Below are 21,195 nucleotides of genomic sequence, written 5' to 3' on the forward strand. Positions count from 1 at the left end.
AGGTGACATGGCATGATTTGATAGATTTGCTGCATATGATACACGAATGGGTAGTAAGGAGGTATGGCCTAGGCCTTGTGTGTGTGTGTGTGTGTGTGTGTTTTGTCTTCCGAAGTCCACCCGGCGTCCGCTCATGATCCGGTGCAGGTGTGCAACGATGACCAGGCGTGCCGTGGGGTGATGACGCAGCCATAATGCCAAAAACCTTCCGCAGGTCTTGTGATTCTCGACAATAGTCGCCGCCTGACACAGTGACAGTAGATCTACACATGCCAGAACTAATTACTTGGCAGAAGTGTGTGTGTGTGCTCCCAGTGACATGCAAGCAGAGAACACATTCGGTGCTACATGGTATCACGTGGAGATCGGCTGAACTGGTGCAAGATACAGAGATCCAAACGTCAGTCGCAACGGCACAAACGGTCGGATTCAGTGTGCTCTCGCCACTCAGTAGTGCGTTGGAAACGGTTGAGGCAATGCTAAACTACACTGTAGTCAAACTTCTACTTTCGCACTTCACTGTGTAAGTTTATAACTGCGTTTCAAGGCCTAGTCAGCTCATCATAAGGTCTCTCACTGCAGTGCAAATAACATCGATGTTCTAGCTAGCTAGCTCCAGATTCACATCCTTCTTTCTCTTGTTCCCTCGTTACTGAGCTCTGCCAACGCATTGCGGTCGAACAGCGGTGTGCAATGGCTACCTTCGCGGACCGTAGTCAAGACCTTGGCGTCCAATCGCCACAGCTGTCGCTTCCACCACCGGATTTGTCCAATTGCAAAAAGAGGTCAGCAATAGGAAATACGTTCGATTGATCAATGTGTAGATGGTGTTAGGCCTAATCTCCGAAAGCGACGAGGTTGGGAGCGACATAGCCATTCCTTTGGCAAATTATTTTCGCGAAAACCTGCACTTTGTTTACCTTTCTAACCCCCCCCCCCCCCCCCCACCGTCATTACGGCGAAGCAGCCTTTGGCTCCTGTACGTCAAAGCATGCTGTGACTGAATGATGAGTTGAAATTGATAGTTTCTCATCTCAGAGGTCAGGGATTGGGCGGCTGATGGTAACACTGTTGTTATCACTATGATGCAGGTGGTAAGGTCTAGTTATTTCAATCCAAATATTGAATTCACCATTATGCCTCCTTGCTCTTCTCTGTTTTCGTAAACCTCACCACAGCGATATCCGCAGCTATTTCCTGAACTCGTATGATATCTACGAAGCGCTGTTCAGCTCCATCCAAGGTAAGGTGTGAAGGTGTAAGGTTCAACATTTAGTCCTGAACAGAAAGTACAAGTAGGAGAAAAAGATAATATTATTGGTGTCAGATGTCTTTGATTACTGCTCGACGTCAGAATAGAAAGTCAAGGAAACTTGAAGCCGTCGAAGTACACATGGACAATATTGTACACGTGTAACTATTGCTGTGTGGCTGTTTATCCCCACTGCATAGATGACTCGACGTTCTACAAGCAACCAGATAAGCTACGCTTGCAGCTCATCTTCTACCTGGGCCATACGTCTGCAGTCTATGTCAACAAACTGGTACTCAGCAGCTCTCTCCAGGTATGGATGTGGAATTGTGATGTTAAAACATTACTCCCACTTGTGTATCCTGAGATAGAGAGTAAGTGAAGGCTGGTTAGGTTCGTTCGAAATGCGGAAATGGGTACCAGGCGCGTGCGCCGGTGCCCTTCAAGGGGGTGTCCGGAGGGCCTCCCCCGGGAAAATTTTTCAAAAAATGAAGAAAAATCTTGCATTTTGAGCGAAAAAAGGGGGTTCCGGGCACCCAGGAACCCATACGGGGCACGCGCCTGGGTACAGTGAACACTTATAGTAAGCAGCTGGATTAGAAATGCCAACATGTGTTATCTTCATACATGATACGTTTCACTGTTGTGTGACTGGCTTGTACTGATCAACTGATTGCTGAGTCAGTGCCCCTTCTCTGCTTGCGGGGTGTAATATGGTGCTCTGCAGGACCGACTCCAAAGTCCAATGGATGCTATCTTTGAAACCGGAGTTGACGAGATGGTCTGGGATAGTACGGTAAGTGGTTCAGCATGGACTGTGGCATGCGTAACTCATCTCGTCTAGATCTCTTTGCCTGGATAATATCCTCTGTAGAAATCAACTGAATCTGCGATGACGAATGTGCAAACTGTATCTTGCCTCAACTTTATCTATGCTTCTCATGTGGGGTATTCCGCTGCCCTTTGCTCATGCAGGATCATTGCCGTCTGGGCGGTGATTTCAACTGGCCTCGTGTGCAAGAGGTGTGGCAGTATCGCAGTGACGTCAAGCGCGTGATATTGGATCTGATTGATGCCGAAGCGTTTGACCTGCCTCTTCTCCACAAGGACCCCTGGGTAAGTTGGATATGCTGGACATCAGTTTGTGTTTTATAGCTGTGCGTCAAATCTACTTTGAAATAATTGATTCATCAAGGTGGACCATGACTCCATGGATCCAGGCTAGCAATGTTGCCACCACTGAAGCTCTGGTTAGGCTGTGTATTCACGTTTTAATTATATTCCTAGTGAATAAAATACCATCTACCACATGTGTGTCTTCATTGTGCAATGGTAACGAATGGTATCCGACCACTTCATGAAAAAGGTACGTTAGCCACGTTAATTGCGTAACTCCGGGGCTGTTCTAGTCACAATGTGGGGTTTCCTACAATGTGATGCTGCAGTACTTCGAAAAGTAGAATTCGATGTTTCTCATCCCTCTTGTTGCTGTCCTATTTCTGTGTTCTAGTGGGCGCTGGTGTTGGGAATTGAGCATGAGAGGTGAGTCAGAAACGCCAGTGAGATGTACTTCGAAGTATATCACTATAGGACCCTCTTACCATCCTTGGACACATTGCATGTCTATAGTACAGTGGTTGCAATGGCTTCAAGATATGCGGCTATTGCCTCAGCATTGCCCATGGTGCACACGTGACCTAGCATGTCGCTTGTACACTGTGCACGTTGCGCCATGCACTGAGACACACAGCATGCAGAACCTGTACACACACACACACACACACACACACACACACACACGCACACACACACACACACACACACACACACACACACACACACACACACACACACACACACACACAAGCTTATGTACATGTCTCCCAGCTGTCAGGTTAAAGTAGTCAATCAAATCATTCCACGGTCATAATAATTACACGTATGATGATTTCAACGCTTTCTTGCATTCAGAATGGGTTGGGACAAATTCACCTGACACATTATCGGTATACATGCACAAGTAGTGTCTCACTGTTGGGCCAGAAAAGCCCTACTTTACGTGCATTGTTCTATGCAGATTTAGCACATGGACGATCTCCTTTGGCTGAATATGTGTTTTTCGCACAAAGAAGCTTGTATATCTCCAGTAGATGTTGTTGCACTGCATGAGTTTGAACAATGTTTGGGTTGGATTTCAAGGCCTCGCTAACCCAATCCTTGTGTTTACCATCTAGCGGAATATTGCTGGGTAGCGAATCGACACGCGTGTCGCACACAGGGTTGTGCGTTTCAGCTATCCAATTCCCTTAGTCTAGCCATGTATTAAGCAAGGTGTGCCATTACACAAGCAGTGTGGTAACACCTTCCGAGCTAGGCGCTTGCATCCACTCCGCGGACTACTACTCGCTCAATCCCTGGCAATCCGACGCAGAAACTGAAAGAGTTGCGAGTAGTGAAAGCTATGGTAATACATATTTAAACACACACGAGGAAAAACCACAGCTGACTGCACAGTTCACCTTTGTCTCAAAAGTAACAAATCATCATCACACAGGTGCTAGGTATGTTGTGTGTAAAAGAGGTGTTAATTTCGTTTACAGAATTCATTTGGAAACGTCGTCCGTTCTGCTTCGTGAGCTGCCAGTGGAGTTGCTGAAGGCACCGTCTGGCTGGCACTATGCCCCAGCAAGCACTGTCGCCGCCTCAACAAAGACCACCGGCAATGAAGGTTCTGTTTAATCTGTTATAGGCGATCTATTACCACCCCCACCACCCGTTGGTCTTGAAGCCCACACTTGAGTTGAGTTCTTCGCCTCTGGTTGGCATTTGTAGTGCTGTTGGCTGAGGCCACAGTCTCAATGGACGGCTACTGGTTTGCACCAGTGTAGCCTCGTTCACTCTCCGATCATGCCCGGAGAGGCCCCTTGTCACGCCCCTGACCTTCTTCACGACCCGGCATGATTCATGCATGTGAATTCACTCCTCTGAATTCGTTCAGGGGTAGGTTCATAAATTCACTCCTCTGAATTCGTTCAGGGGTAGGTTCATAAATTCACTCGCTCTGTGGCACCGTAATGGTGCCTACCGAGTGAGGTACATACAATATGGGAATTGTTTGCATGAGGGGTTCATCCATTCACTCGCCTGGCTCCTGGTGGCCAGGGAGGTTCATGAAAATTATGTCTTGTTTAAGATTTATGATCAATGTTGTTGATGCTTATTACATTTCTGTGACTTTTAGTCAAGTCTACATTTCTCTATTATGCATTGGCTGGCCTTTTGAAGCTATTTTAGCTTTTGTCTGCTACCCTATTTCTTTCTTTTTCACTTTGATGTCACCACATGTCTATATTTCTCTACTAAGTATTTAAAACCAACTATTCCACATCGAGATCATCGCCAACGTGGAAGACAAGCATCGCCTAGAAGTGCATTCATCTTCGCATCATGGACGGATCGAACCTTGAATAATGTATACGTGGTCTGCTTCCCGAAGTGCAGGCATCCAGATTTCAATTCATCGTCGCTTCCTAGAATGGCCTTTCATCGATTTCACCGCTGCTTTATTTAGTTGAGGTCACAAGCCGTCTCAACACAAGCCCTAGAAACAGTGGAGTCAATTTGATTTCATAACTTTGGCTGCTACCTTAGCCAAGCTTCTCAGACTCCTAATATCCAACAGCAGACAAGCAGGCATTGAGAGCAGGCATTGAGAGCAGGCATTGATTGGCGAAGAGTACAATTGAAATGGCACAGTTCAAGTAGAAACCAGTTTGTGGCGGTCCAAACAGATTTTCTCCCAGGCTATTTGAGGTGGGTAGTATGACGTGCGGCACATGGAATTTGGAAGCTGGTCAAAAGGAAGGCAAGCGACATAGCCAGGAAGCTGTATATTCACAAAATCCTCTTTCATAAAATCACTTTAACTTTCTACGAGCAGACAACTCGGCATCAAAGTTTTATCATTAATTTTTGCATCGCCAACCTGTAAAGTATCTCTAACGAAATGTGATCGACCCGTGAATGCCGCGGTAGTAATGTGCGCACATGGATTAATATTGTTGGTCTGTGTCTGTGGATTGCCTTTCAGATGAGAATGGAAGTGGCAAGAATGAATTCATTGCTGTTCGGGCACAGTCAGTATCGATCGGCAAACCCGATGATTTCCCCTCGTTTGGCTGGGACAACGAATATGGACATTTGAATGTGAAGTAAGTTGTTCCATACAATCATGTAATGCTGTAATTAAAATGCATGAACAGATGGTGGATGCAAATGCAAGCATGTTCCCACCGTGGCAAATTGCAGGTGTTTTGCTGTTATGTCCTTGGACTTTCAAACCAAAACCACTGTATGAGAGTCCCACAACCGATAGACTTGCTGAAAATATCTGAGCCTAGCCGCCAATCATCTGTATTCACTACATTCGAATAGTAGTCTTGCCAATTCATTCTACCCCCTGGACAGCCATTCATCTAGCAGGCAAATTCCATGCTTCATGCAAACCTGATGGATCCACATCGTTTATTCCGACCGTTCAAAACGTAGTGTGTGTGTGTGAGGGGGGGGGGGGGGCGTACAGCGAGTTGTATGCTAATGAAGCAAAACTTTCATTTATCTTTCACGGGTAAGTAACAATGGCATCACTATGCGTGTGCGGTCTGGAGTACTGGGAGTAGCTGATGGATGTTCTGTTTTTGTTGCAGGGTTCCTGACTTTGAAGCTCAACAGTACCTCACCAGTAACCAGGACTTCCTGGAATTTGTGGAAGCCGACGGCTACAATTGCAGACAATACTGGAGTGAGGAAGGCTGGAAGTGGCGCTGTGCTAGGAAAGCAACTCACCCAACATTCTGGATCTGTACTGATGGTGAGCGGCAATCGTCATTGCTTTAGTCGGTGTGTCAACTACACTGCTATTTCTTCTTCTTCTTCTTCTTCTTCTTCTTCTTCTTCTTCTTCTTCTTCTTCTACTTTTTGGAAGACACTGACCGGAAATCCGCTGGCGGTTGATTCCCTGTGCAACCAACATTGTAAATGTGATACTTTTGCCTCCAAGAGCGGTGTGCCCGTCCAGCACTTCATTCGTCTATATTTATCATACTGGTAGATCTGAGAATGCAATGATGGACTTTACCATAAAAATCATGTGCTTGTCCCTGAGTTGAAAATGATGTACCAGGTGATGATGTTCCTCCGTGTTTTGCTATCAGCGCTGTGTCTGAGTTGCAGCTGTTCGCTTTCCGGCATCCCCGTAAGAGGACATGTTGCACTTAGCTCATTGGCGATGCAGTTATGCTTCCATGTCAGAAGTGTAATCGGGACTCTCGCCGGCACTGTGCCACTGTATACAGGTGTTTAATGGGGACTGTCACACTGTGCCATTGTACAGTCAGTATCGCCTATAGCGTTGGTGTTTGATTTTGATCATTTTATCACTTTAAGCGATATATTACTATGACCGATACTGCATGCAATGTATGCAAGTGGGGTGTCAAATGACTCAGCGCGCCGTGCCCATACGCATTACATACATGTACAATGTCATGTAGCTGGCTGTAGCTCCGGACACACAAAATCAGCATTTCCTCATGATGGAGGCATATTTTGGCAACTTGTACAAGCAAAACTCACCAAACAACACTCACTGGACAAGTTCTTCACGAAGAAGTAACACCCTGTTCTTCTCTGACTTCGCTTGATTTCACATCAATCACTATAACCGACGCGAAAATAGTGTAATAAAGGTCGTTTGAAATATGAATTTGATCACTATAGGCGATATATTACTATAGACGATTATTACTATACGCGATAACTGTGTATACTTAGTTATGGTAAATGAAAATGAATTTGAGAAATTGATCACTATATCCGGTATATTACTATAGCCGCCAACCTTATAGGCGATACGGACTGTATACCCTGTGTTACCTGACAGGTTGCCAGGCTGGATGTGACGGTGACCTGAATGAACATTCACACTGCACCAAGACCGGTGGAGGACAAGACGGAGCATTCAGGTTGGTTTTAAGACCGTCATACAGATTCCCAGTACATGTGAAGTGTCCAGAGATCCAGGTTCGTTGTGGATGTAAGCAACTCCTTCAGAATACTCGTCTGAACCGAGTATGGTGGATCCATAGATCTATAAGTGGTATACGTGTGGACTGCTATCTGGCATGCCTAGATACATGCACTTGAGTATTGTTTTTCTCTACATGTACAATATATACTTTCCGCAACAAGCAGGAATGTAAGGTTCCTAACTCCTGATCAGGATATCACTGTGTATACAACAGGTAGTGATACCCCATATCTGCCGTAGCTACTACACTCGAAAGTCATGGTTTTAAATCCGGTCACAGTACGTTCTTCTCTCTACTCACACGACTCAGGACCGGCGGAAGCAGTTTTTGATGGGTCCGGCCATACTCTAGCCCTTCATACAGTTTGTGTATGATGTAGTGAGTATACACATGACCTCTCAGCAGTAAACACACATTGTTCGCCAAAAAGTTGGTCCGGCCATGGCCCGGCCAACCGGATCGGTTCCGTTGGGCCTGCACGGTGACGTGTTCGTGCTCATTCCTATGAGTACCAATGAGTGACCCATATGCACTCCTGCTCCCTTTACAGGTATCGTGCCATGTTCGACGTGATCGACATGCCTTGGTCATGGCCAGCGGAGACTAACTATCATGAAGCACGTGCATACTGCAAGTGGCTCGGTGACAACTGCCGCATCATCACTGAGGCCGAGTTCCTCGCTATTCAGGATCGACAGGTACGTTCATATTCCCCCTGAAAGGGGAAAGGCAAAATTCAACGATCGATAGCATGACAAGAACGAGTGTGTTCTATTTTAGTGCTGTAATCTCCAACTAGCGTTCGGCCCAGGACAGCCGGGAGCAGTTGTAATTGGTCTGGTGGTAACATGGCCTTTCATACAGTTTGTGTATCGATATGGCGAGTACACATGCCCTCCCCAGTAGTAAACACCCGCGTGTGGCCAAAACCGTTGGTGCAGTGATAACTTGACCAACCGGACCGATTCCGGCCTGTCCGAACTTTTCTTCTAAGTCTTCATGGTTAGACATATCATGTGACACGCGATCATCCTGACCCCTACCTGCAAACGTGTCTTCCAATCATCATCCGATGTACTGGAGTAAGGAAACCACCACTATATATGTATTATTTTTTATCTCTTGGGCTTTCACAGAGTGTCCCGGAGGACGGCGTAGAGCATGATGTCATCTTCCAACCGGACGCAACGGAGAAGTTTAACTTGAACATGTCGTTTTGCTCCAGCACTGTGAGTTCTGACAACACATATCGATGTGCACGTGCATGAAATCACATAAACATGAGTGTAACTGATCAGCTGGGTTGTGCCTAGTTAATGGTGTTGCTGAACACTGGAACCTCCGCTAATAACTTTAATAGCATGTCCTCCAGATGTGATCCCTTAGAATGCTGCGTACTTGAAGCCCACAATCATATCTGAATCCGTGAGCGACTGAATGTGTTCACTTGGCTGCTACAGTCAACGCTAAGCCCCATCACACACTAACACATCGCACCATTCCTTCCGCTGTCATTTTCTCACAATGCTAACATGGCCCTGGTGTTCATGACAAACACTATAAGGCACCAGCTGCTTTTGCTTGCACCCGTGGCCTGGCACGAGGGAATTATGAATTCAGTGAATGGGATCATTTTAGGCCTTTGACCACTTTGTTGGTAGGTCTGATCTACTCACCTCCCACTGCTTTAGGAGCTGCATCCGTGCCTTGATCCCTGAAGGCGGTGGCATTCCTACGGATGTGGAAAACTCGGTCTAACTGAGTCTCATGCGAATCCGTGAATTTGTTTTCTTGCACTGCACAGCCTGTGGATTACTACAAAAAGAACTCGGCTGGTTTCTCCGACACCATGGGCAATGTATGGCAATGGACTGAGGATCATTTCAACGGCCTTCCGGGAGCTAAGTTTGACTATCTCTACCATGACTTCTCGACACCCTACTACGATGGCTGGCACAATCTTATTCTGGTTAGTAAAGCTTGTCGGTAGCTGCTAGTGTGGTATCATGTGTTGGTTGCTATGTTGGTAGCACAATGACCAAACTCTCCGCTTTCATCCGCTGAACTAATTTCACTTCATGGAAATTTAAGGAGGAGGGGGGGGGGGGTGGCGGGGTGGAGTTGCGACTTGATAACTTCTTGCGGCTGGCATGGACTAGGACGGTTATCATGGGCAATGGTAGCTTCAAGCAGATATCCAGTGTTCCATTAGCCCCATCCCTCACACAAACAAGTCAACAAAGAGGCATCTTTGGATTGAGGAGTGCTGGTTTCGAAACAACTGGTTTGAAGCTCAAAGTAGAGCTGGTGTTAGCTCAGAGCAGAGCTGCTGTTAGCTCAGAGCAGAGCTGCTGTTAGCTCAAAGTAGAGCTGCTGTTAGCTCAAAGTAGAGCTGCGGTTAGCTCAAAGTAGAGCTGCGATTAGCTCAAAGTAGAGCTGCTGTTAGCTCAAAGTAGAGCTGCTGTTAGCTCAAGGTAGAGCTGCTGTTAGCTCAAAGTAGAGCTGCTGTTAGCTCAAAGTAGAGCTGCGGTTAGCTCAAAGTAGAGCTGCTGTTAGCTCAAAGTAGAGCTGCGGTTAGCTCAAAGTAGAGCTGCTGTTAGCTCAAAGTAGAGCTGCTGTTAGCTCAAAGTAGAGCTGCTGTTAGCTCAACGTAGAGCTGCAATGCTAAATGGATGTAATATAGCGCAAGGCAGAGCCGCAGCAAATAGCTAGATAACACCAGTTGTGAGAGTGGACCCGGTTAGTGGGTACGATAATATTATGATGGTGTGAATAAGTTGGATAGGGAGGGATGGTGGGAAAAGAAACACTGCTGAAGCACGATCCGTTGTCTGGAAGAGCACAACAGGGCAAGCAAGATTTGTTTTTCTTTTCCGCAAAAATGGGCTGGTGCCATTTGTGATTACGCAGCAAAACAAAGCGCATGACGTCAGTCTTGAATGCAGTACAAAGCAATGCAGTGCAGTGTGTGCGCTAGTTCGGATTGTTGCTAACAAGTACTAGCACAGCTAGTACACCATTAGCCCCATCCCTCACACAAACAAGTCAACAAAGAGGCATCTTTGGATTGAGGAGTGCTGGTTTCGAAACAACTGGTTTGAAGCTCAAAGTAGAGCTGGTGTTAGCTCAGAGCAGAGCTGCTGTTAGCTCAGAGCAGAGCTGCTGTTAGCTCAAAGTAGAGCTGCTGTTAGCTCAAAGTAGAGCTGCGGTTAGCTCAAAGTAGAGCTGCGATTAGCTCAAAGTAGAGCTGCTGTTAGCTCAAAGTAGAGCTGCTGTTAGCTCAAGGTAGAGCTGCTGTTAGCTCAAAGTAGAGCTGCTGTTAGCTCAAAGTAGAGCTGCGGTTAGCTCAAAGTAGAGCTGCTGTTAGCTCAAAGTAGAGCTGCGGTTAGCTCAAAGTAGAGCTGCTGTTAGCTCAAAGTAGAGCTGCTGTTAGCTCAAAGTAGAGCTGCTGTTAGCTCAACGTAGAGCTGCAATGCTAAATGGATGTAATATAGCGCAAGGCAGAGCCGCAGCAAATAGCTAGATAACACCAGTTGTGAGAGTGGACCCATGAAACCAGCACTCCGTTAGCTAAGCACTATTGACGCACAGCAAGGGTCAATTAATGTCAGCACAGGCAAGCATTGCGCAGCTAGAGTTCAGTAGCTCATTACTCACCCGAGTTGGGGATCATGGCATCCATGGCACGGCAGCAAGCCGGGACGATAGCTGGCGCTATGCGCTTGTTGTAGTCTGGATGTAGCGTAGACACGCATCGCTCTTTCCACTGACCTGCCACTCGGAAGAAGGAGTCGGGAGCACTAGCCATAGCAGCGGTGGTGGCTGCACCAATGTGGACCGAATGCCCGGAGTAGTTCGACTGGGATGGTACACCGGCCGCAGCGACAAGAGACCATACTGTTACTGTGAATGACTGCCTGGTCGGCTGCTGTCTGTTCGAGAATACGAACAAGAGTTGCTCCGGTCCCTCGCGACGAGTGACAGATGGGTAGCTAACAATGGCACGGGCCGGGCAGTACGGCGGTACAGACGGGCCAATGTCACTAGTAACGCCTTTACCGAATGGGTCCGTCTTGGATGAAAGCAGGAAGAGTTGCAGGCGTCCGTCACCAGGGGAGCTAGTACAGCCCCGTGTGATGCCATTAGTGAATTCAGCGCACCGAAGAAATCCAAAGAAGCAGCATGGCGGCTTGGTAGAGCAGCTTGTCATGGCCATTCAGGATACTACTTTTCCAGCGTGCATCCGTCAGGTGTCGTAGGATTGGCATAGTTATAGGAAGGCGAGGGGTGAGTGCAGCCGTACCATGGCATCGCTGGATGCCCTTCAACGCCCTCTTCAGAAGCCACGCATCTACTAAGGGGCCGGCAAACCCATTCTCAAGGTGGGCTTTATGCACCGCACTCGCATACACAGATACAGTTCAGGGCACGCTGATCATAGTTCACGCATGAATGTGTGTCCAGGAACGATGACTCGGGCAGCAAAAGTGAGCTTCCCCAGGAGGGACTCGAGTTGACGCTGGCCGATGCTGCGCTCGCTGATAGTAGCCATGAGTGGCGCACGGATCTCGGACAGCTTGTCCTCTGGTAGCCGAGCTTCGTGGCGCTCGCAGTCTAGGACAATACCAAGGAAGGTCAATGATGGTGATGGCCCTTCGAGCTGGGATGGAGCAAAGAGGAGTGCCGAGATACGTGAACGCCCGGAGGGGGATGGTGAGTTGCTGGTTGGCTGCAGCCAAACCAGTGGAGATATCGAGAAAGTCATCGAGGTAGTGAAACCGGTGATCTATAGCAAACTCGTGCTGCATGATCCAGTTGACTACTGTGGCTACTGAGTCAAAGACGGCTGGGCTGGAGCGGAGGCCGAAAGGCAGAAAGCGCTCGTAGTAGTAGGAGCCTTCCCAGCGAAGTCCTGACGGCGGACTGGGATCTGCCGAAATGCACTGCGTACATCGAGCTTGGACAAATACACAGGCTGTGGGCATGACATGATGATGTTGATCGCGTTGTCAATGCTCGCGTAGTGCAGAGAGAGCGGCTCGGCAGGAATGCTGTCGTTCGCGCCGGTGCCTTCCGGACTAGACAGATGGTGGATCATTCGCGGCTTGCCGTTCTTTTTGGGGATGGCACCAATACCAGAGCGGCGCATGAACTGAAATGGAGGTGACGGAAATGGGCCTGTGGTCTCGCTGCGGGCGCAGGAAGCAGCTAATTGCTCGGATATAAATGCCGAGTGAGTGAAAGCCAATGGTAGATTATTAGAGAAAACCAAATGTCGTGTTGGCCGGCAGATCCAAGAGTAAAGCCACGGCGCAGGCCATGGAGAACATACGCAACACATGATTGATCTGAGTGGTTACGTAACAGGCGGGCAGAGTGGTCAGCTAGCAGTGTGGTGTCTGCAGAGTGTATAGGAAAGAAGCTACGTACCGAGTCAAGCGATTCAGTAGCCATTCTGCTAGGAGCGGCGGGGTGGCCGATTGGCTCTGCGCTGCTGCTGGTTGCACATGATGCATGGGTGGTCCTTGCCACACTGGCTGCAGGTGTGGGAGAAGCGGCACGACGACGAAGAACAGCGACCTCCATTGAAGTTGCGGCAGATTTCTTGGCCGTCGCTGGTATGGTTGCGACCACTGGAGGTAAATGCTGCTGGCTTCGGGACGAAAAGGACACAAACCGCCCCTGGATGGACCGTCTTACATTGAGCGCATTTTGGGTGTGCATGGCCTATGACAGCTATCTGCCATAGGTTCACGTCGATGGTGTCCAACCTCTTCGTGCCTGGTTACTGGGCCACGAGCATCCGCAGCTGGCGGTCGTACTCTAGCCACGCGCTTGGGAAGAACTGGCAGTTAGCAGTCAGGATCAACTGCTGGTACGCAATCAGTTCAGCAGTGCGGTGTAGGGCAGCAGCCGTGATAACAGACATGTATGTGGTCCATGCCTCGAGCCGGGTAGCTACATGTGTAATTATCGTGAACCTTGCGACGCACCTGCTTCGCGTCATCCGACTCAACGATATTTAGCTGGCTATCGTTATTCGGGCTGTGCACCAGCCGGAATCACAGTGTTGGGCCGGAAGTGTGCAAGAATTTCAGGCAACAAACTTGAAAAATCTACGAACTCCCCTCGCAAGATACGTTCTTGCACAGCCTTGGGCACAGCTGGTGCAGGTGGCTGATCGGGTGGGTAACAGGAGCTTGGCCTGGCGTAGTGGCGGCAGCTGCCGCATTGCCTTGGCCTTGGGTGAGGAGCGGCGCAATGCTCTCCGATAATAATAAGATGGCGGCCGACAAAGCCGACTACACCTCGTCCCGTACGGGAGCGCAGAGATCCGTTGAGCCCGCGTCGCCTGAGCTGGCGGAGGAGGCATTGGTGCACGTCGGGCTTCTGGGCTCGCGAGCCGTGTCCGCACTGTCATGTTGCTGGTTCTCCTGGCCGGAGCAGACCTCACTACCAAGGGCTAGTTGTGCCAGCAAACGGTCCTGTAAAATACTTTTACTAAGTTTCCTTTCGGATTCAAGCCGCGCTGAGAAGGCTCGCCGCGGAGGGCTTGGCAAGGCATTGCCTTGACGGTGTCGACAGTAAGGTCAGACATACTGAAGAAATACAGTGTCGAGGTGACACTCGGGCTGGCAGCAAAGCTACGAAAGGAAAAGAAACACTGCTGAAGCACGATCCGTTGTCTGGAAGAGCACAACAGGGCAAGCAAGATTTGTTTTTCTTTTCCGCAAAAATGGGCTGGTGCCATTTGTGATTACGCAGCAAAACAAAGCGCATGACGTCAGTCTTGAATGCAGTACAAAGCAATGCAGTGCAGTGTGTGCGCTAGTTCGGATTGTTGCTAACAAGTACTAGCACAGCTAGTACACCATTAACTTAATTGTATGTCAATACTGACATCTTGATGTTTGCCTTTGAAGTGGATATTTAGATCGTTTAAAATTTTAAGAGAGATTTGACTGACTTACGGTCTTTCGAACTTTTCCAAGTATAGGGTGGGTCCTAACAGGCTACCCAAATACGGATGGATTGGATGAATGAACCGACATGGGAGCATGGCAAGTATCACATGTGATGAGTCACTGATAACAGGACGTGTGGCACAATGGTCTTTTGACTAGGCCCATTGTGAAGTTAGCTTACATCAACTTGATCGCAGTTGTGTTTATGGGTATTTTGACTATTTTTCTAATCCCATGCGCATAGGGTGGGTCATGGATTTCCACTGGAGACTCGGCGTCGTCATTTGCTCGCTTCTGGTTCCGCCGTCACTTCTTCCAGCACATGGGTTTCCGTGTTGTGCGCTCCACTAATCCCCCGCCAGTACAGCTACTTTCCACACAGGTCTATCAGCCTGGTGCAGGATTCCTGGGTAAGGATGTGTAGTCAATGTGATGCCATGCGCTGCTGCTGCTGCTGACCATGTTTAAGAGGTACTAGTATACAATCTGAAAACCGAACACTGAATGCAATGGCTGTTTGCAGAGTACCTGTAGTATAGATAGCACAACACATCCAATTCACCGAAAGCGAGTAAAAATACATGTTCACGCTCTGAAACCCATAGTTGACTACTCCCCGTTCTGTTTTGTTTAACTAACCAGCACTCATGCCTTTGCTATATAAATGCATTGGTGCTCTGTTCTCCTTGGTGGTCACACATGCAGACACAGAACTTCAAGTTTCTAACTTCTCGCCGGAACAGAGGGTGAAGAGCTTCACGCCGGAGTTTGACCTGGAGAGCTCCGACATGATCAAGGCACAGCTGCACTGGGACTTTGCCCCCAAAGTCAAGACCACCAAGGTGAGCTACAAGCAAAAACTACCTGGCAAACATATGTTGGGGACCTTAGTGAACTAGCTCTCAATGATACATACTGCGAGGGCCCTGAAATATCCCAGGCTGTGTTTGCTTACTTCATTTAGAATACGTTACGAGTTAGTGGACAAATCTCAGCTTACAGTGCTTTGACTCCCACCCGTTCTCGTACTGTTTCAAGAACTCAACTCCAAATCTGAACCGTTGCTGTGCACTGCATCACCTTGAGCAGATCATTGGCTGCTGCGTTTACTCTTACCTCTCCACAGACTCACAAGTCACTTCTTGAGCCGATGGACAAATTTGACCAGGATGACATCAGGTCAGTGGTGATAAGGTCGCCGACCAAGACGAGCAGCTCATCTACAGCTAGTTTCTGGGGTGAACTCTCCGGCACAGTGGGTACTGCAACCAAGCTCGTCAAGTCGTGCGAAGGCAGAGCGTTAGTCATTGGCAGTGGAACGGGGCGCATGGCAATGGAAGTGGCCAAACACCACAACAATGTGAGTACCAGTATCCTGCTGTATGACATACACACTGCAGTAAGAAACTCCCCTAATCCGGACTCCCCAGATCCAGGCACTCCGGTCTACTGCTAACCCCTCCTGAGTCACAAAACTTGGCTTTCAACGAAAAATGACACCATGTTGATTAGCACAAAAGTAATTACTTGCATGCAATCAGAATGTGTATAATTATGTTCTGAGCCACAGTCTGTAAACCTCATGGTACACGTGAGAGGCAGTCAGACTGAATGTTCTGTATTCATAGGAATTGGTGCCAGTCAGCAGTGTTGGTAACTGACTGGTATGCTGCAGCTCAGCTTTGCATTCTTCCATGGCATTACTACTGGTATACCCAGCTCAGTGACCTATACTAGTGTCTAGAGTACATGTACTGGGACACTTCCAGGTCACATGGTCAAGCAAGGCCGTGCTGTGCAACTCAGCGGCCTAGTGTTGTGCATTGTGATGGCATTCCCCAAACTGTCTTTCTCTAGTCAAGGTCATGCGATATATCGACCCTAATGACAATTGGAAATGATATACGATATACGGCTTCACTCTATTGCGGGAGACTCTACCAATGGAGTGCCTGCAGTCACTGAGTACACCGATGGTGATGTTATACTTCTGAGTATCCCAAGGTGCATCGCTTACAAGAGTACTTTCGTAATGTACTGTTGTATTATGTGCCCAGGTTCTGGCCATTCATCCCGTAGCCAGGGCTATTGAGATATCGGAGATGCTGCAGCAGGGAATAATTCCCAAAGGTCCCGCAGTCGACGGCATCAGTCTGGATGGGCTAGTGCTACCGGAGACTGAGAAAAAGCTCAAGGACGTTACCTTCAAGCAGGTAATCACATCCGCAGAGCTCTGACCGAGTCCCGCCATAAGATTCGCATGATCTGTGCTTGTCACCATTGACACGGGTGTACATGTACTTTGTAATGGGGATCTGATTGGAACACCTGACCTGTCCACAAATCTTCCATGTCAGGGCCTGCGGAACCGGTACAGTTGGTCAGGCCATTGCCGGACCAACTGTTTGACCACCAATGAGTGCCGCTTACTGCTGAGGGGGTCATGTGTCCCCGCCATATCACACACAATGTATCAAAGACTGTGGTATGGCCACACCTATCAAGAACCCTTTCCGCCTCTCCTGCATGTCCATTGTTCTTGTAAAATGTAGAATGCGAATAATTATAGTGTAGGAAACACAGTTTACTTTTTATCCTCTACATTTCTTTCTTGTCCAGTTCTTGTGGGTACCACTGGAGATGGGCAAGTTTGACCTTGTCGTCCTGGCTCTTCTCGACATAGCCACCTGTCCAGAATGTAAGTGAAAGTATCCCATGCAGCTTCGGTCCCGGGTTGAAGCGCTCCATCATGACTGTAATATCTAGATATTGCTGACGGTGCATGTACTGTAAAAGCAGAAATTTTCGGTGGTGTAATATTTTCGGTATTCGCCAAAATCGGCGGTTCGGTAGAGGGAAATTTTCGGTGAAACCCGTTCTCCAGGTAGGTGTACTAGTACTACATGTACACAGTATCGGTTGTACCGAAAATTTCGGTGCGTTATATTTTCGGTAAAAATTGTCGGCACCGAAGTTACCGAAAATAAAACACCACCGAAAATTTCTGCTTTTACAGTAGCTGATAACAGTTAGTGTTGTCAGTAGTAACTTAGCTTGAGACGCACTCAAAATTCTAAGCTACCCCACACAGCTTCATTACACAGCACTTGGTGGAAGGTCCAACCAACTGACCCATTCTCAATTGCATTGTATCTTTGCTAAGTACACCAAAATGGGTTCAACTCTTCGGTTATGATAGCCAGTACCCGGATAAAATTGACAAGGTGTTCTTCAACGTGGTACATGCTCTGCAACACCCGCTTTGCTCCATTCCTCTCTGTGTTGTTGCTTTGACGACACATGGCATGCCTGTATAGACCTGGCAGTTACTGTGGCGTGTTTGCCCAACGATCTTTATGTACATGCAACTAATGCCGTTCCTGCAGATTGGATTTCACGCCTCGCGGACATTGTGGCAAAGTCTGGAGTTGCAATGGTTGTGTCAAGCACCTGGAATGTGGCAAGACTTTCTCCAATTCTTAACAAGCATAGGTAAGCTAGCAGATAAATTACCTGTGGCACACCTCATCACTGTGTACCAAAATGAGCTAATGCCACTTTTGTTGTTTTGCAGAATCTAGCATGCGTATTGGGTGAGAGTCACTGTCTGTAATGACCCACCGCCCTACCCTACATCTTCATCGTGTGTCATCACAGATTGTTTTGTGACATTCAGACCAGGAACCAGGCCCAAGTATTTTCCCTATTTCTGCCAGAAAAGCTCTTTCAGGAACAACCTCAGATGAAACACTCCAGCACATGTCACTATCTGGCTTTTCAAATGAAAAGGAGCTGCCTGTACGATTATGTGACAGCCATTTGCCAATAGGCGCTAACTAGGAATATTTCGGTTTTGTTTCATGATAGGCTTTCCCTGGACAGCTCCTGTCAACTCGTTCATGACCAACCTTCGCTGCATCTCCCAGTGAGCACTGAGAAAACTACCCTGTCTGTCTCAACGTGGAGACACGCAAGCACGTGAGAACGGTCTACGATGAACCGTGCTCTGCACCACTTGCTGCTCAGTGAGCATCCTTTTTTGAATGTGACCGCTGTATTTATCCGAGTCTGCTGGATTATTCAGTACTTGAAGCGGCACAATGTCTGTACATACCTTGAGGAATGATGAACAATTTGAGCACTTTCTCTTGCACACTTCCCTGTGAATATCACGCCAATGGTAGCGCTTTGTTTGCTTGGCGTGCAACTCCAGCATTTATGAATGAAATATTTGTAATCACGTATTTTCTTAGTGTTGCTGCTGTGGAAAATGAACCAACATGCACGCCAAGTTGCCTAGGCTTGGTAACCGATTGGCACTGATAGTGAGGTATAGTTCAGTGCACGTGTAATGTATATTCTATTATCGTTGACCTTTCCTGTGTATCATACACATGTACATGTACATTTAAATCTACTGCACAAACTATGCTATGGCCTGAGAAGAAATATTTGCCGAAAGAATCATTTCCCTTGAATACACTACATGTACACTCATGTTGCTGTGTTTGGAGAAGATGACGCTCCCTTGCCGCTTCCTGCTGGTTTAACATAATATAACGAGAAAGTATACTCAAGATGAATCAAACAACGTGGCTGTCATGGTGTGCTGGTGGGCGGCTCCATTGTCCATTGCTTTCAATAAAATTAATATGGCATCCCCGCTGGGCTGAAAGCAAAGGTCCTTTTCAGTGGTGGCGCCAGTCAATCCGGTTTACAAGCACTGATCTGCAAGACGACAATATTTTAGATATTTTAGGCTATAAGTGTAAAAAGAGAATGAAGGGTGCGTGCAGACATCATCACGCAACATGACACATGTTCCACTGAACTACGTACATGTAGGCGTAGATGCATTATAATTGTTTCCAGAATCGAATTTCTTGTTCCGATCATCAGGGGAATATACGGAACTAAGGCCAGTAAGGGTAACCAGGGAAAATAGTGCTACAAACCAGCATGACGTATATGTAAGTATGGGTGGCAAGTATGGGTGGCTAAACCAAGTAAAGGAAGAAGAACAACATTACTAGAAATACGAAAACCGCAGCGCAACAACGTGTTCTTCCTGTTTGCACAACAGCTAGGCTTGATCTATTTCATGATGAAACAGTTGACAGATGCGTGGAACCCATTATTTGGTAGACATGCGACCTGTATTATTATTATTATTATTAGGCTTGCCTGTTCAGTTCAGCTCAAGTCAAGGCAAATCAGAGAGTCAGGCAGGCACACAAATAATCCACAATGAATGATCTACATGGTCATCAGGTCATTTGCATTGCAATGATAACTACCGGTAATACTTTTGAGTAAGAAATCTCTGTCTACCAGTCCATGGTCTATGTAAATGTGTAGCTACATGTAGGGAGGGGGATTGTAGCTACCACAGTCGCTGAGTCGGTAACAGTTGATGTACAGTCCTGTAGAGTCTCCATACAAGCCTAGTACCAAGAGTACTGAGTAGTTATGTACTCTTGCTAGTACATGTATTAGTAATCATTACCTGATTATGTACATGCAGTCATGCACAGAATGCAGTGACAGTGTGAACGCGCGCGTGTACATATGTAGCGGCCACACCTGCGTGCTTTTCATGATTTTCAACACGAGGATCTGCAAAATGCGATGTGTTCCTGAGCGGAATTTATGGAAGTCAAGTAGTGTGTAGCATGCATCCATCGATCTTCCTCTTTGTCACGGCTCACTACTACTAGTACACTAGGTTCAGTGAGTTTACCAATGGTTTACTGCCACTGCACTAGCAGGCTGGCTAACCATGCTAACGGAGGGGTTTGGGTTGGATTTGTCGACATAAAGGCTTCCTTGTTCCTGAGCGGAGGGTCAGGCCACTTCTCAAGCAGCTACTTCCCGTCCAGTTCCGCTGTGCTTAGGACACTAGATGGCAAGCTTCACTACAAAGTAGTGCTGGTTATTGATGTGAGCAGAGTGGACATCGCCTGTTTGCCAGCTAGCACAGGAACAGAACACGGATCGGGAACACCCAAAAGACCTAATATCCAGGCAGGTACGCGTGTGTCTGCGTGCCGCGCACGTGTGTTTGTGTCGCTGTGGCTGTGTGTGCATCTGCATGTGTATGTGTGTGCGCGCGCGCGTGCGCGTGTCGCCATTATGCTCGAGAAAATAGCTCAGTCGACTCAGATCAGGGAAGCACTGATTTGTAAGCGTGTGCGTATCGTGTACAACTCCGTGTTTCAACAGGTCAAAACAATCGTCTCTTCAGCTCCTGAGCCACACTTCCGACCAGTCACATTCTAAACCGTGCACACTTGTGTCGCTACAGCAGTCGATGTCTGTTCAGCTTCTACATAAGTACTATAGCTTAGTGGTCACAATCGTTCTCTTCTGCTTCTGCCTGTCTTCACTTCTATCCATCAAACAGATTAGCGACTGGTCTTCCGCTGCCGTCAGCTGTGAAGCAGGATATTGATGATGAGGATAGCGACTGTGCATGTGCTCAATGCTGCACTGCGGTCACTTCCTCATTCTGCTCACGATCACTAGAGAGGAGCATGCACGGAGGAGAAGCGGAGAGCGCCGCACCCGTCAGGCAGCAAAATGCCCTATTTCAAGTATTTGCTTCTACAATGCCAGGCATGCACGTGTTGCCGGAGTTGGGTCTACCATGGTCTACGTAACAGTCGTTACTCCACACTGCCACTGCACTGGTCAGCATTGCGATGTACAGTACTGTGACGTCACGCGCTGGGCCAGGAGGCGGTCAGGTAACTGGTTGGTGTGGTCTGAGCTGATCTGAAGCTTGCAGGTGCAGCATGAAGCCACCCTGGCAGCTCATTGCAGTAGATTCCTCCCTCCCTGCTCACTTCCCAGTAATAGCAGTTTGACTACTACAGACAGTGTACCATGG

The 21,195-nt window shown here is 47.8% G+C and overlaps 1 protein-coding gene across 1 annotated transcript; it reads left to right on the forward strand.

The window, feature by feature from the left end:
* The first annotated feature begins 504 nt into the window (after window positions 1–504).
* Window positions 505–18,883, forward strand: LOC135813973 (uncharacterized). Its single transcript, XM_065327018.1, has 20 exons — window positions 505–785; window positions 1,179–1,243; window positions 1,453–1,565; window positions 1,980–2,048; window positions 2,228–2,368; window positions 2,763–2,794; window positions 3,853–3,980; window positions 5,343–5,463; window positions 5,959–6,122; window positions 7,194–7,275; window positions 7,892–8,039; window positions 8,478–8,570; window positions 9,146–9,310; window positions 14,551–14,716; window positions 15,012–15,148; window positions 15,433–15,666; window positions 16,364–16,519; window positions 16,926–17,004; window positions 17,693–17,798; window positions 18,174–18,883. Exons 1-20 carry the CDS (start codon window positions 694–696, stop codon window positions 18,286–18,288), a joined length of 2,406 nt encoding a protein of 801 aa, XP_065183090.1. The 5' UTR covers window positions 505–693; the 3' UTR covers window positions 18,289–18,883.
* Window positions 18,884–21,195: the final 2,312 nt, after the last annotated feature.

This window comes from Sycon ciliatum, chromosome 4 (genome assembly GCF_964019385.1).
Source record: "Sycon ciliatum chromosome 4, ocSycCili1.1, whole genome shotgun sequence".
Classification (NCBI taxonomy): Eukaryota; Metazoa; Porifera; class Calcarea; order Leucosolenida; family Sycettidae; genus Sycon; species Sycon ciliatum.

Coding starts and splice junctions, on each gene's coding strand:
- LOC135813973 (XM_065327018.1), top strand. CDS start 694: ATGGCTACCTTCGCGGACCGTAGTCAAGACCTTGGCGTCCAATCGCCA. Junction 2,795..3,852: donor TTGGGAATTGAGCATGAGAG/GTGAGTCAGAAA, acceptor TTTCGTTTACAG/AATTCATTTGGAAACGTCGT. Junction 16,520..16,925: donor AGGACGTTACCTTCAAGCAG/GTAATCACATCC, acceptor TTTCTTGTCCAG/TTCTTGTGGGTACCACTGGA.